Source organism: Prenolepis imparis, unplaced genomic scaffold (genome assembly GCF_030444845.1).
Source record: "Prenolepis imparis isolate NDT839.2.m4 unplaced genomic scaffold, iyPreImpa1.0 SCAF_10, whole genome shotgun sequence".
NCBI classification, from domain to species: Eukaryota; Metazoa; Arthropoda; class Insecta; order Hymenoptera; family Formicidae; genus Prenolepis; species Prenolepis imparis.
In genome coordinates, this window is record NW_028141168.1 from 12,264,736 (window position 1) to 12,279,912 (window position 15,177).

Sequence of the window (15,177 nt, forward strand, 5' to 3'; positions counted from 1 at the left end):
TCCTCAACGGATGCAGCAAGGAATTTATTTTCGCGCAATCCCAAGATATGTACGTGCCAAGGTAGGAGAGGATTACCAGATCTCTTAGGCGGATGCGCCGCACATTAAGATTCAGAATTTGACAAAAGCCGAGCTTACGTTGTAAGCTGATAATAACATTATATGGATATACAAAGGGATTATATTGAAATCACCGACAAAGGTTTCGCCGATGTTTCGCTGAAATATAACAATTTGCATTCACCAACGTACACATTCATCCAGCTTCTATCGAGAATGTTTCCGTCAAATATTTTCATTTAATCAATATAAATGTTCTATTACTATACATGCTGACTGTATGTTTGTTCTAACGAGATATAAGCAGGAAAAAATTGTTCTTTTTTAAAGAGAATAATTACACCTTCGTTACGTAAAAATTTTGCTCTCAGATCGTAATAAACAACAAATTCTAATAATAAACAAAAGTCGATGAATAATAAATAATATGTTGTAGGTGAAAACATTGCCGGTGAGAGTTTTGTTTATAAATTCAATATAATTCAGTACAAAAAGAACCTAACAATTCGATACAATAATCAATATAAAATGTGTAACTATACATAAATAACAGAGTTAACTAAGTAATATTAATAAGTTAATTAAAATTAACATGCTAAGATTAATATCGAAGAGAGAGAGAGAGAAAGAGCTAACTTCTCAAAAATGTTATTTTTGCATTTCTACTAACAAAAAGAAAATTACAACGTTACCAATGTAATGTAAAAAATTCTATTTGCGCTTAATAATATATTGAATTTTAAAAAGAGTTGCCCGAGCTATAAAAAAAACCCGGATATATTAGATATTCGCGATTTCATCTTTTACAATTCGAAAGCATACTCAATTTTCCCAACGTGACGCGCCACGAATATGAAGAGACCTCATTTTGCTGCTTTATAAATAGAATAAACATATACGTATGTAATATTTTATGTTGTAGTATATTTAATAAATATATGCATTGAGTGACATATTTAACAAAAATATAATTTGATCGATGTGCTTTCTGCAAGGATTCATCATTTAATTCGTGTTGCAAGATGTCTATACGTATCTCTATACGATATCATAAGATTTTTAACGCAAAAAAATTAATTCTTAGCAATACATAGAAAATATTCTATAATTTCTAATTATCTTACTTAGAGTCAATTAATATATTTAATAATTAAGATGGTTAGAAAAAAATATTAATAATTCCGTTAATATGTGCACAGCAATAATATAGAGTAATTAAGCATTGACAAATTGTAAATTCAATTACAAATAAGATTATAAAATTTAAAATTCGTTAAATTTATGAAATGATAATTAAATTCTAATAATTTTTGTCTTTTATATATATCTACTAGCTTATTAATGAAAAATTAAAATTAATATAAAAACTAAAGTAAAGCTAAACAAAATGTATATAGAGAAAAAACAACGAGGTAAATAAAAGAAAAAAGATGAAAGAAAACTGTGCACAGGAAATAATTAAAAATGCATGATTTTCAATTTTATGAATTGTTATGTGCATTTAGTATTATAAAGTCAAATTAAAATGTTACAAAAACATAAAAGAAAATAATTAATCCGTAATCGCATATATGTATAGATCATATTTAGATGTAAAATTTATTCTAAATAGTATGTGATAATAATATCAAAACATCATTGAAAAAAACATATGTACTTAATGAAGTATTTTTTTATTAACAGACACGAATGACTGTAGTCTATGTACAAACACTAAAAACGATAAGAAAAAGAAAATGTTCTCACGATAGTGCGATCCCAAAACTTAACTCCTACTAAAGTTAAGAAACAGTAATGAATCACTTCAAGAAACTACCAAGATCCTGATCCACGGAACTAAATCTCCGTTACAAGTTTTCGAGTCGCGAGATCCCAATAACCGACAGCGTGAAAGGACGGGAAGAAACGAAAGAGTTAGCGAATGAATGCGAACGTCCATCTTTCGGACGAAAAATTATTTGACGAGCGAACAAATATACTCCTTTGTCTCCCAGGTGGAGCACTCGCCAACAGAAATTTTAAAAAAAATCATGCGTTTGCACTTTTTTAATTAAATTTGCCGCCCAGCCTCGTCGACGAACGCGCGGCCGCCATCGCGGTGGACTTGAGAACTCCCTGGAATTTAATTGAAATCCTGAGCATCCTGAGCAACCTTTTGGGAAGAAAAAAGAAGACCGCTACTACAAATTCGCACAGCGCAAGGTAAAGCAAAAGTGACTGAATGTAAGCAAAAAATGTGTCAAAAGGCATACAAAACATTTAGTTAATTTAACCACGTTCCGCATAAGTAAGCGCATTTTATCATAGTGCACGCGAGAATAGAAGATATCATAAAAATATAGAGCAAAATAAATTTTCCTAAAATTTGCCGTTCATATAGCAATATAATAACTCACTTTTATTTTTTGCATCTTAAAGACACAACTTATTAGTAGCTGCTAATAGCAAACAACAAGCTCTAAACACGACTTGAAATGCCGTAAACCGTAAAGTGTTTTGACCATCAGATTCTCTGAAAGGTACTAAAGCGCTTTAGACGAATATGTGTAAAGGCGAACTGCAAAATCTTTAGGTGTGAATGTTCCTATGGTAGATAGTTCTCTTGAAAATAGGAGGATGAGAGGGAAAAGTGATGCCTCGCTATGGAATAGCGATGAAAGTCGGGAAGTTAAGCGCCTTATGGGATTCTACGAGTTCGAGGTGTTTCGTGGGAAGAGTGCCTTCTATGTCGACGTGCCTCGTGTGCAGACGTGCGCGAAAATACGCCATTGATTTTTATCCGTGAAAAGTAGGCTTCCGTGAGCGGTTGCGAAAGGCAGGATGGAGGAATATCGCGATAGGTAAGCAGATGCACACTCTGACGCACACCCTGACGAAAATAAGGCGCAATAAAGAAAAGCTGTCCTGAATTCCTTTCAACTCCTCGTGGCAATAAACATTTATAAGTAACATTTTGTTACAGATCAATATACAAATAAAAACAATAATAGTCGATACTGTGTGTTTGATTGTATATCAGATATTATCGGACGAAATAAATATGTACATGTAAAGAAAATATAAAATGTACACACAATTATAGCAATTTTGTGATAAATAAAATAATTCCTCTCCCTCTCTCTCTCTCTCTCTCTCTCTCTCTCTCTCTCTCTCTAATATATATTCAACATGCATCGTCTTATAAAAATTTTGTGTATGCAATATTTATCAGACAAATCAAATACGAACGATACCAACAATTATGCATTCCAATACAAGCGAATATTTCATGCAAATTTTTCCATGTGAAAAATTATATGTACATATGTTTACATATGTATATATAAATAAAACACACAGTATCGACCACTATTGTTTTTATTTGTATTAACTATTACCCGAAAGTCAGTCACGAGCTTCTCTCTACAAATAACAATTTTGCAAAATATTTTACATGATCAAACATGGCAAGTATATATATATATATATATATATATATATATATATATATATACCTTTGTTCGTTCAAACGTTACTCGTTTTCGGCAAAAAAAGTCGATATGAAAAAAGGAGATATACATGGTTGCGCTAGGAGATGATCATCGTCAATCGAACTAAGCCGCGGTTTCATCCAACTTATCTTTTTTAAACACGCCTTTTTTCCATTTGCTCGCCCCCTTTGTTTTGGCCTCTTGGCTTTATGAAAGAGGCTCTCTTATTCCGCGCGAACAGCTCACCCGGGACAACGTGATTGGAATGCTCATTGGTAATTCAGATCGACCGCGGCGCGGATGTGTTCCTAAGGGTGTGACAGTGGAATAAAGATAGCAGATCTTCAGAAGTTCTATAGAAGCTTACTCCATTCTTGTGTCAGAAGTAGTGAAACGAGTTGAGATGTGGGTCAACCGGCTAAAGATTAAACTGAATAAAATATCGCTCTAATACTTAAGTTCATGCTTGCGCGAAATTATTCTATATCGTAGCGTATACAGCAGATAAATATTATTCTCTGAAACACGCTCTTATCGCCATTATTAAAATAAAGAGCAAATTTGCTCGGCTCTACCGATGTACAATGTACGCACTTTTTTTCACCGATAATTCAAATATCGATTCTTTCATCCTGTTTTTTTCATTCGTGTTCTCTACAATCTGATATTTTTCTCGCAACATGCATACTGTGCGATAGTTTCGATACAAAAATCCGACACGAAAATCGCGAAATAAGCATGACTCGCGGCGACCGAGAATATTCGCGCTCACGGTTGGTGATCCGATAAAGAAAAACTCGTCACATGCGGTACAAACTTGGTCGCGGTATCAATATTTTTCTCCACTCTTCTCGGGATCAGTCCGTAGCTTTAGAATCCGGAACGTCTGGTATTTTATATTAAAAGTCTCTGTCCCGTGTCAGCCCCACGTTCTTATGCTATCATGGCATTTTTGTTCGCATATGTGGTTGCGTACGTGAGGGACGTGGGGATTGTGTGTATTCAGAAATCTCTCTTCTCCAGAACCATCACACTTCCAAGAAATCTGATTCACTTTCTGGGGCTCCAAAAAGTCGCGGCGGATATGCGTGTCACACGTGCGCATGTCACTGGATTTATATTTATGGGATTTCATAATTGTTTTCGAAATATTCGTCGCATCTGAGGTCTGAGTTGATTTCGCGATTCTCGCATTTCTCTTACGCGGTAATAAACGAAGCTCATACGATCGACTGTATATACCATTTACGCATAGCTGAAATCCAAACGTATCTCGGATTGCATTTCCATTTTCAAGCAAATTAAGATTTACGAACAAAATTCCAGCGGATGGGTTCCCCATATTCGTGTCGTAATTGCTTTGTGCAGGAAATATCGCGGCACCGAAAGCTTATTCCGCATGAGGGAAATAGATCCTCCAAAATTATTGCAAAAATCACTGAAAATATATCTCAATTATTCGTCAGCCTATGTGCAAAAAAAAACAAACTAGTTATCGAATATTTTCTTCATACGGAATTTGATTTAAAATTTTTCATATTTTTTCGATAATTATTGCATACTTGCAATAATCGTTAAAAAGATATTTAATTCATGGAACATCACATATCGTCTATATAAGTTATCTCTCATTGATAACTACTGGCTCTGAATATGATAGTATTCTAAACAAAGTTTCGATATAGGGAATCGCGCGATAATCGAAGTTAAATTCGAGGCACGGCGGAAGTAGACTATGCTATATTCGGAAAGCTCAAATCTGAAGAGCAAAGCACTTCGTGGCGGTGCTTGGAGACATTCTACGTCGTATGGAACAGCGTGGAAATTCAAAAGCGCATGTTTGTCGTCCACTCGGTGAACCCTTCTGGAAATTGGCCCGGTGTCACCGGAGAATTTCAGTACCCTCTCTCGTGGCCCTGTCCACGCGAAGCGCAAGGGAATCCAGTAAAATTAAATCAAGGGGACTTTCGTCCTTTTGCCTGTCGAAAAGCCGCGGGTCGACAGCTACGTACATACGATTCGTATGTGTATTCATGTTTTCTACCACTTACTATCACATATTGCCGAACAACGATTCGCGTTTAAACGTTATCGATACTTCAAATATCACGTGGTGCATATATCCCGCCACGTACATATATTTTGATGAATATTTCTATCTTATTTATTCGTATCTTGTTTTATGCTCTTGTATAAAATTAGTTTAAATATTAATTATAGAACTGTGTACGAAAAGTAATGAAATGAGAAATGTGCATTAAATATGCCGAAAAATATATAATTTAAAAATATATAAATATTTTAATATAAATATATAATTTTTCAAAAAAAAATCGATATATCATTTACAAATTTTTGTAAATTTCCCCCCGCATTGTTGGTGCCTACGCATTTAACATACCGTTGTAAATCTTCCGAATCTAGGCCTCTTTAACATCGCCCGCTTTTCGGAAACGGTGGAATGCGTATCGTAAGGTATATCCGTTGGATAGCTTCCAGAACGCGGCAGCAGCAGCTTTGGGGTCGAAATATCGCGACGGTTGTGGGGTTGGTATTACTGATATTAGCGTCGCCAGTAACTCTTTCGAAATAGTCTTGGCACGTACCAAGCCCGTGTTAACTTCTTCCTTTTCTTAAATCACGGCTTCCGAATTACAGACGTTCACTCTCGCGCATCTCCCTCTGACGATTACTCGCGGTAAGATCTATTAGTTCGCGGTTAATTACATATGTGTATTTAAATACATATGTGTATTTTCCAGCTAAACAACAGATATACAGACTGCTATTTTAAATACCCATTCCGTGTTATAAGCTCTTATTAATGCATCTCAATGTTCTCACTGTATATTGAAACGCCCCAAAGTTCTATACGAAAAATATATAAAACCCTTTAAAACAATATCGAAGCTGAGTGATAAACAAAATAACAAGTTGGATCGATCTTATTCACGAAAACACGCGAAAAATGTGAAGTTTTCCTATACCACATTGGATGTATCGAACGAACGCATTTTTTTTAATTGGCATCGATGTACGAGCCATGTCGATCTTTTTTCAGATTTTGTTTCGCCACATCGTATATCAATGGAATAGGGATTTGGACACGAATACCATCAAGTTTGATTCTGCGCTCGTATGACGCTTTTCCTATTGCTATTTATTTTGTTTTATTTCCCGATGGTCATTCACCTCGCCTCTCTTATTCGCTGTTTCGAAGTGTAAAAGTACACTCATACAGCTATCTACATAATGATAAAAGTCAAAATGTATTTCTCATATGTGCTCTGAATCAGAGATCCAATCTTTTACAGTTAAAAAGTTCTATATATTTTACAATAATAAATAAGTATAATTATAAAAAAAATTAAGATATGATATCCTATAATAATATTCCCATAATTATATTAGTATTATAAGGAAATATTATATTATATTTATATATATATTATTTTTAACATTTTTATTTCGATAAGAAACGCGTGTCAAGTGATTAATATAGACCATGTGTAATGAAAAATTTAGGACAAATTAAGATGCGATTAAAATATGTATTTATATTACTACTCTGATGCTTTTATCATTGTTATATTTTCTGTAAAAGTTTTCTCCATGTTTAAAAGAATAAAATATCACATGGATATTATAAGATATTCTTAAGCAGGGAGAGGCGTGTTCCCCTTACAAGCTAATAAATTATCTCTTCGTAACATGTTGCGTCGAAAATGTATCTAACACGACATTTGTTCTTGCTAATATATAAGCAAGTTATTTCCTATTTCATACAAAAGGTGTTTGACATTTCATAATATGACAACGATCGTCATATCTTATAATGTTGATTATAAAGATGCGCAATTATATATAATTGCGAATAATAAATGAATAAAAAAAGAGCGCAGAATCAATCTTTTCGTTATATAAAAATGTATCATGTAAGTGCGACTCACCAATTCTCGAAGTCCGCAAACGAAGCCGCAGCAATTAAAGATGCACTTGGTAGTACACTGTCTCGAAACTATCTTGAGATCTGAAAAGATGACGCGTTTTCAAATTAACAGTTCTAGAAATGAAATGGGATGTAGATTAACTGCTCTACGCACTCTACACTGACACGATGTCACTAACACGCTATCTCTCTCGTTGGCGAAACTTGTCACACGTTCATTTCCACATATCACCATAATTCAGTCGTAACATTTTCTACCGTATAATGTTCATTCTCGCACAAAATTTATCATTAATAGCACATAACAATCGCGCGAGTACTTAAATGTGTATTTTTAAATGTGCTTCTAAAAAGTAATAAAAAGTATATACATATATATGTATATGTACACGAAATTTAACGTAAAACCCGAATATCGAGTATCGAAATTATCGAGCCTTACTCATATTGAAAATTGAATTTCTTGTGAACATAATTTAAGATTCTACAAACAAAATATTAATCAATTTAAATCAGCGCAATCTATTTCCCACCACAATTAGGCTTATTATTTTCCTATATTCTTTCTAACAAGGTAAATCATACTATATAATAAAGCATAAACTTCAATATATGTATCTCACTAAAAAATTCCGGTTGCAAAATATTTTTAAATTAAAAGATGACATAAAAAAACACTCTACGCAAAAAGGCACGTGGCGCATTCGCGTCGATTTTGATTATTTTGATAATATTACCACCCAATATAAACATTACATCGAGCTACCTTTAAAAGAAGACATTTTTTATCGGTTATCGGCCGTGGCCTCTTTCGCGCGTACACGCGAGCTCATTCATTGTACAAAACAATGTCGAGTAGATGGTTTAATTGCGAATTATCGAGCCATTACGAAATTCAATTGCCGTATAGGCTCTACTCACGCGTCTCTCGCTTACACGCATAGCACGCAGGTGAAATCGTGCGTATAAAACGCCTCGCCGATGCCCAACGCGCGTCCACACGATCCTTCCCATTTTCATAACGGAATTCGGTTTAATGAACACGCGTATTTTATCGTGCGTAGATGCTCGTTACTTCCAGTTTACATGTCATAAAACACCGGAGAGATACATGCAAATTTCGTCTTGCGTAATAACAAAATAGACACTCAGATTTCTTAATGTTAAAATTTAAAAGTATAATGCGATATATTAATTTACATTCTGTAAATTACAAGAAAACAAATCGAAAATTATAGCAACGAATAATCCGCTTATTTTACTTTAGACTATTATATTGTGTCTTAGTGCTAATATTTGTAATATCAAAATAATCATAGTAATAAACTTTACAGTAAGTTACATTATCAAATCTATATATTTATGAGTTGCATTCTGATTTAAATGATAAATTACATTAAAAATTTTATTTTTAAATTAGACAACGAGATAGTTGGAATTTTGTAAAGTACATTTCGGACTTTCGACTAAAAAAAGAAATACGAATGCACGCGAGGCAAAAGAGAATGGCGTATTTTATTTTAAATTAAATACCTCTGGACGGCTGAGAGAAAAAAAACCTTTTCACTGAAATGTTTCGTTGAATCAATTTTCTTTTTAACTTGATTTAACATAACAAAAATATTCAGATATTTTATTGAAAAAGATCGAAGCTCCTGATAAATGCGGCTAAATATTTAATTTCATAGTGCCATTTTATGCAGATATTTTTTCATATGAGCAGTATTTTCAATCATATATGTACTCAATAAATTAATTCATATGTGCTCAATATTTTCAAAATAAATTTGTTGACATTGTACTGCATATAAAAATATGTACTGTTATTAATTGACATAATTAGAGTAATTGATATAATTATTATAGTTATTTAGTTAAACAATTATTTTCTTGTTAACATAATCATCTGCGAATTGCCATTTATTTAGCGTTAACTAATGCAGTGAATAATTTAGAGAAACCGATACACGTTAATATAAACTTGATTTGATATACCCACAATTAGAATAATTATATAGTACAGAAAAAAACAGCTGTTAGTATAATTAATTGAGAAATTAAAACAGACGTGCTGCACAAAAGCCACTTATTTAAATCTTTTATTTAAATCTTTTATTAAAAGTGTGAATGTGCTCATATATAACAAAGATCCCTATGAAGAATCAATTTCTTATCAATTTTGTGTATACTGCGCATGGTACTCGCGGTGCATTGCCCTCGAAGCAACGACCTTAATCCCGCGTGATTAATCCGTAACGAGGTAACCCCCGTAGGAGATCAAACATCCTCCGTTGAATTTCAAATGTTAAGCCTAAACGTTTGGAACAATAAAATACGATTGGCACAATTCGAGCTACACGAAATCTTAATTAACCAAAACACTTTTGTGTCTCTCCACTATCCCATCGCTAAGTGACACTGTAGCTAGAGAACAATTCGACAAATTCAAATTCCAAAAAGGCTCTTTACCGCACACAATCTTAAAAATTTTAATGGAATGAAACTACGGGAACGCACTGACAATCGATGGACGCTCCGAAAAGTTTCGCCGGCGTTTTCGCGATCCCGATCGATCGGAACGACCGACACGTCAAGCTCGCGGGACGAACGCATCGATCAATCGCTTAAACGCGGTCCGAAAAAATATAAGATCCCATCACGCGGGATGAAACACACACGCGTATGTTATACGCACTGTCGCGAACTATCTGCGAAGTGCCCGCGAGAAACGCAAAACGACGAATGAGCGGAAGCTCTGCGCTTGAAAGCTCGCAAGCCCCACCGCCCTTTCAGCGCGTGCGGACTGGAGCGAACTTGACCGATCGGGGGCGAGCGATGCCGAGGATACACGAAGGGCAATGGATGAGGGGGTTTGACATATCGTTGCAAGATAATTAATCGGTAGAAATATAATGCCTGATCAAGAGTGCAGCGAAGCTCTCGCTTTTTATTTTTTTCGCGCGGTTTTCAGTCCGCTATTTGCGCAGATCTGAAAAAGAAGAGAGCCATGAAGCAGTTCATAATGTAATGGAGCTATTAATTTCTTCATAAAAATTTAATACTAAGCTCTGTAAAAATTTGCTTCATATCCTTTTCATTAATTCATTTTTTATTTGAAAATTATTTTAAAAAATAATATAAATCTTTCTTCTCTTCTTCATAGAAATATCTCGAATTCTATGTTATAAAAAATAGTAAATTTATCCATAGTTTTACGATAGCCTATTTAAATTTACATAAAGCACAGAGTAACATCAAACGAATAATTCTTCAAATTCTTCAAAGATTCTTTCTGAATCTACTTCGTCATCACTCTGCGACAATTTCGCGCGATCCGTTTAAGATATAGGCTTTTACTTTTCTCGCGACGATAAAAAGAAGCTACCGTTGGATCGATAAAACGGAGCGACAATGAGATAACGTTTACGTATCCTCCAAAATCCACAGACAGCATCGAAAAGCTCTGATTCTCCAAGCAGATAAGGTCGGTAACCAATTTACGACTAGCACCAGCCAACGGCCAGTATTTTACACCCCGTAAAACAAAAAAGAAAAAAGAAAGAAAGCCGCGGACAGAGACGAAAAGTGAGAGCAAAAAAAGACGGCCTGCTCCAATCGAATTCATTTCCATCCGTGTCCAAGTACCGAATCTGCCGGCTTGGACGAGCAGTTCTTCCGTGCGTAAAATTCATTGTCAATACCCTTCCGGGGTTGATCGTGGTGGCGAAGCACGAGCATTCAAACACGAGAACAAAGAAGCTTATATACTGAAAGCGAACGATACGGTATCAACCGACTCTTTACTGTGAATTTTTTAGTTAATCCTGCAGGGGAATCGTGTCCGACGTGATCGCAAAGCAGCAAAAGAACAACATTTAAGTCTATTTAGAGTGATCAAGCACCGGCAAGTGTTTAGGATTTGCGAGGAATGTATCAGTGGAGGTAAAACCGAGGAAATCAGCTTCTACGAGCAATCCCACCGTTGATGAATACTGTTCTTCAATGTGGTCAGATAATTAAATACCGTCCATTCCTACAGGCTTTGATCCCTCCAATCAGTATGTTGCAACATATTCGAGTAAGGTACGCAACCTTTGTACGCTTCAAAGTCCTCGACGCTTTCACGGAACAAATTGAAACGGACTCTGAATGTTTAATGCTCAGACACCTATATCCGGCCTCGAGAGCATGCCGCTTTTTTCGCGTTCAACCTACAACAGTTTCGCTCTGCACTTTGAAATTTGCTAGCGTTCTGCCGGAACAAAACAATACCGACGGCTCCACGCTAATTAAATAGAGATGTCTCGTCATCTATATTGCTCTACATCCTCGCTTTTCTAGAGAACATTCCGCGGAAATGTGACAGTATTATTTTTTTTAATTATGGTCACTAAAACAAATTTTTAACCGGTTATATTTCTCGCTGGTTTTAATGGTGACGCAGGTGGTGACGTAAACAGAATAGAAGAGAAAAATAAATGAGTAAATAAACTTTATGATAGAGAGGGCAAAAAAAAAAACAAATAAAATTATTTTTATTTCCCCACGAATGATTCGACAAAATGGGTCGATTTCCTTTGTCAGATTAAATTTTAGCAACACAGAGATCTATCATGTTTTTTATCATCTTTATACAAAAATTGCATCGCCCGTCTGAAGCTCTTAATTTTACAAAGTAATACAGGGAACGACGTTTGAGGCAGAACGAGGCCGAGGCCGGCGGCGATGCGCATCGCTCATCAGGACCGGTATAACCGTGATACTAGAGTTACTCGTCAAATATTTATCTCGAGTGATGCTGGCGCCAGAGCGATATCCCAGCTGATACAGTTTCGGCGAAGCAAGAATACGCTCACGTGAAAAATGTTCCTTAATTCGCCGTTTAATTGTTGATAGATACGTGAGCGATCCTTCTCCGCAATTCGTCCTTAAGTTCAAAAGTAATGGCCCGCTCGCGAGAAACATGTTCAACTACTATCGTTTCATCTTGAACATTATTTTCCCCAAAAACATTTGCAAAGAAATCTGACGCAATAAGATTTACTATATAGAAAGCACCTGTACAGAACGTTTGTAAAAAATCCATATTTGCTGCAGTATACTGCAATTAACGTTATAAATTGGACAAAACTGGAAATAACGAAGCAAACGAAATTGATAAATGTACATCAATCTTGTGAAATATTTAAGCAATGTTTACAGCCGCATAAATATGTCGCAACGATAAAATCAATCTAGCTTAACTTTTTGAAAATATATGTACTCTTTTTTTATCTTACAAATATAAAAAACTAACTATAATAACGAGTTGAGACGAAAAATCGGATAAATAAATATCAGTTACATTATATTCATGTAAGAAATAGGTAAAACAAGAAAATAAGATAATATATTATTTTCTCGTTTTTATATATATATCGGAAATATATATATATATATTTTCTTTCCTCTTTTAATATATAAATATATGTTGTCAACTTCGAAAAAGAGATTTTAAATCAATAAAGAAATTTTATTGTAATGAAAGAAGCATCGCAGACGAATTGTATTGCGGTACCGAATTCATATTGCAGATAAGAGTATTGCAAATATATCTGTTTTCTTTCTTGTTAAGATGTCATTATTGTCAAGAAGTTAAAATATCGATGACAAGTAAAAATTGTTATATCTTGCAAAATATTTCAAGAAGAAAAATACGAAAATAGATAAGGCACAACTCGCATTAATGTGTTTAATTTTTTACTGTTGGTACATGTCACAAATTAAAAGTAGCGCAATGCATTTTTATTTGCTAATTCACAATACTGTTGATCTAATCATATCGCAATGTTCAGAAAAACGTGCGACAAGCTTTCCAATTAGCATTAATTATAAATAAGCTAATAGTTGATGAAATTACAATAAACAAGCAAGTAATCAGCAATCTCTAATTAATTGTGTTTCCACTGATTGACTTTGTGGTATCTTTGCTGGTATCCGCACACTCCATTCTCGCTTGTTTTAGCATAATTAGTGGAATAAGTATATTAGTATGATATACATTTAACAAAAGAACGTCTGTGAATTTGATCGCTATACGTATTCAACATATTCAAAACAATGTTTATCGAAGTACATGCAAGAAAAAATTAATGTTACAGAATTTAACCATAAGAAGTGTATAACGTAACATTCATAATCGAATGAGAATGTAACATAATAGAGATAATAAAGGAAAACCAGGGAAAATTCACTATAAATGGCCAGCCCGTGAAAATTCAGTCCAACAAAAATAATAATTAATTGATATGACTCTCCAGCCAAAATATCGAAATACTCGACTGGCAAAATCTCGTTAAGAGAATTAAATTCGATAATATAGACTGGATTACAGCGGTTTCCAATTGGACACTAAGTTAATGCTAGAGATTAGCGATGAAATCTCATGATGGCGCGGACTGTTTCCTCGCGAACCCCCAGCAGAAATTTTACATTCACTGTCCCCGAAATACTGAAAACGATTCGCAAATATCAAGTACCATTCAGCGCTAAGTTCTTTTACCAAAATTACTGGCTATATATCGCAAACATATCTATTTTTCGTTAGACTATAGATACATTTTTAATAATAATCGCAGTAACGATTTTTAAAAAGCATTGTCTATTTGTATATAATTTGTTGTATTCCTGTGACTACATATATCGATAACGAATGGAAGAGCGATGAAGAATAGTTTCGGCTAAGAATCGTTTAAGAGATGGTAGTCGGGGAATGGTTCTCGTGACAGAGAATCGGGAGGGGGCGAATGGCCTCGGGGGTTAATAGATGGTCAATGTTCCCGCACACCGAGGTCAGACACTGTGTCATCTTCTCCCCGTTCGTCATTACGAATGCAGATTGGACCTCCCGCCATTACCTTGTTCCCTATCTAATCGTCGTCGGAAACGGTCACGAAACTTCCCGCGCGCAAGGAAAATTGTCCATTGTTCGATGTTGGCTGTACCTTCTATATTGGCATTTGAGCGGATACATTGATCAATGCTGCTACGAAGAGCTGCATTTGTCGCACTTCATGAATTGACAAGGCGCGTTAAAAGCTCGTTCTCTTAAATCCTGATCGCGTGGAGAATTGCGTGGAATAAAAAACGATAGGGGAATGACCGATAGAAACGCTGCTAGGTGATGCTTTTTTGAAGCTAGATAGAGTCTCTCTCTGTATCTTATTTTTTTCTGTCAGAACTGTAAATAACGAGAAATTAATTAAAAATACAAAATTGTCGCAATTAATAAACAAATAACATCTACTACGAAAGTTTAATAAAAAAAAAATTTATTAAATAATGAAATAATAATGAAGAAATAACAACATTTTGAAAACAATTGCTAAAATTGTACGAGTCTTTATCGTATTATTAAACTTATATTAGGTATGTGTAAATAGGAAAAATAAGATTCCATAATTTTTAGTGCACATATATTATTTGTAGAAAAGATGAGGACAATTGATTATATGTTTGGTGACCGTAAATAGAAAAATATAACACAAAAGCCACAGAATGTTCCAGCAATTTTCCAGCTGTGTGGTCGTGAAAAATGACCACTGACAACATTTTCGTGAAGCAGCAACAATGAGCGAACATGGATGTACAGGCCATGTACGTAGATTGTTGTACACGTACGGGCAATGAACATGACAGATGCGTCGTACCAACAAGACT

At 34.7% G+C, this 15,177-nt stretch overlaps 1 protein-coding gene across 1 annotated transcript in view; it reads right to left on the reverse strand.

The window, feature by feature from the left end:
- LOC145941511 (uncharacterized) overlaps positions 1–7,714 on the reverse strand; it is a 153,659-nt gene extending 145,945 nt beyond the window's left edge. The window contains exons 1-2 of the mRNA XM_083047620.1: positions 7,634–7,714; positions 7,481–7,548 (exon numbers count right to left, since the gene is read on the reverse strand). Of these exons, the coding sequence (XP_082903746.1) occupies positions 7,481–7,548; positions 7,634–7,714 (149 nt within the window). The remainder of the gene's footprint in view (positions 1–7,480; positions 7,549–7,633) is intronic.
- Positions 7,715–15,177: the final 7,463 nt, after the last annotated feature.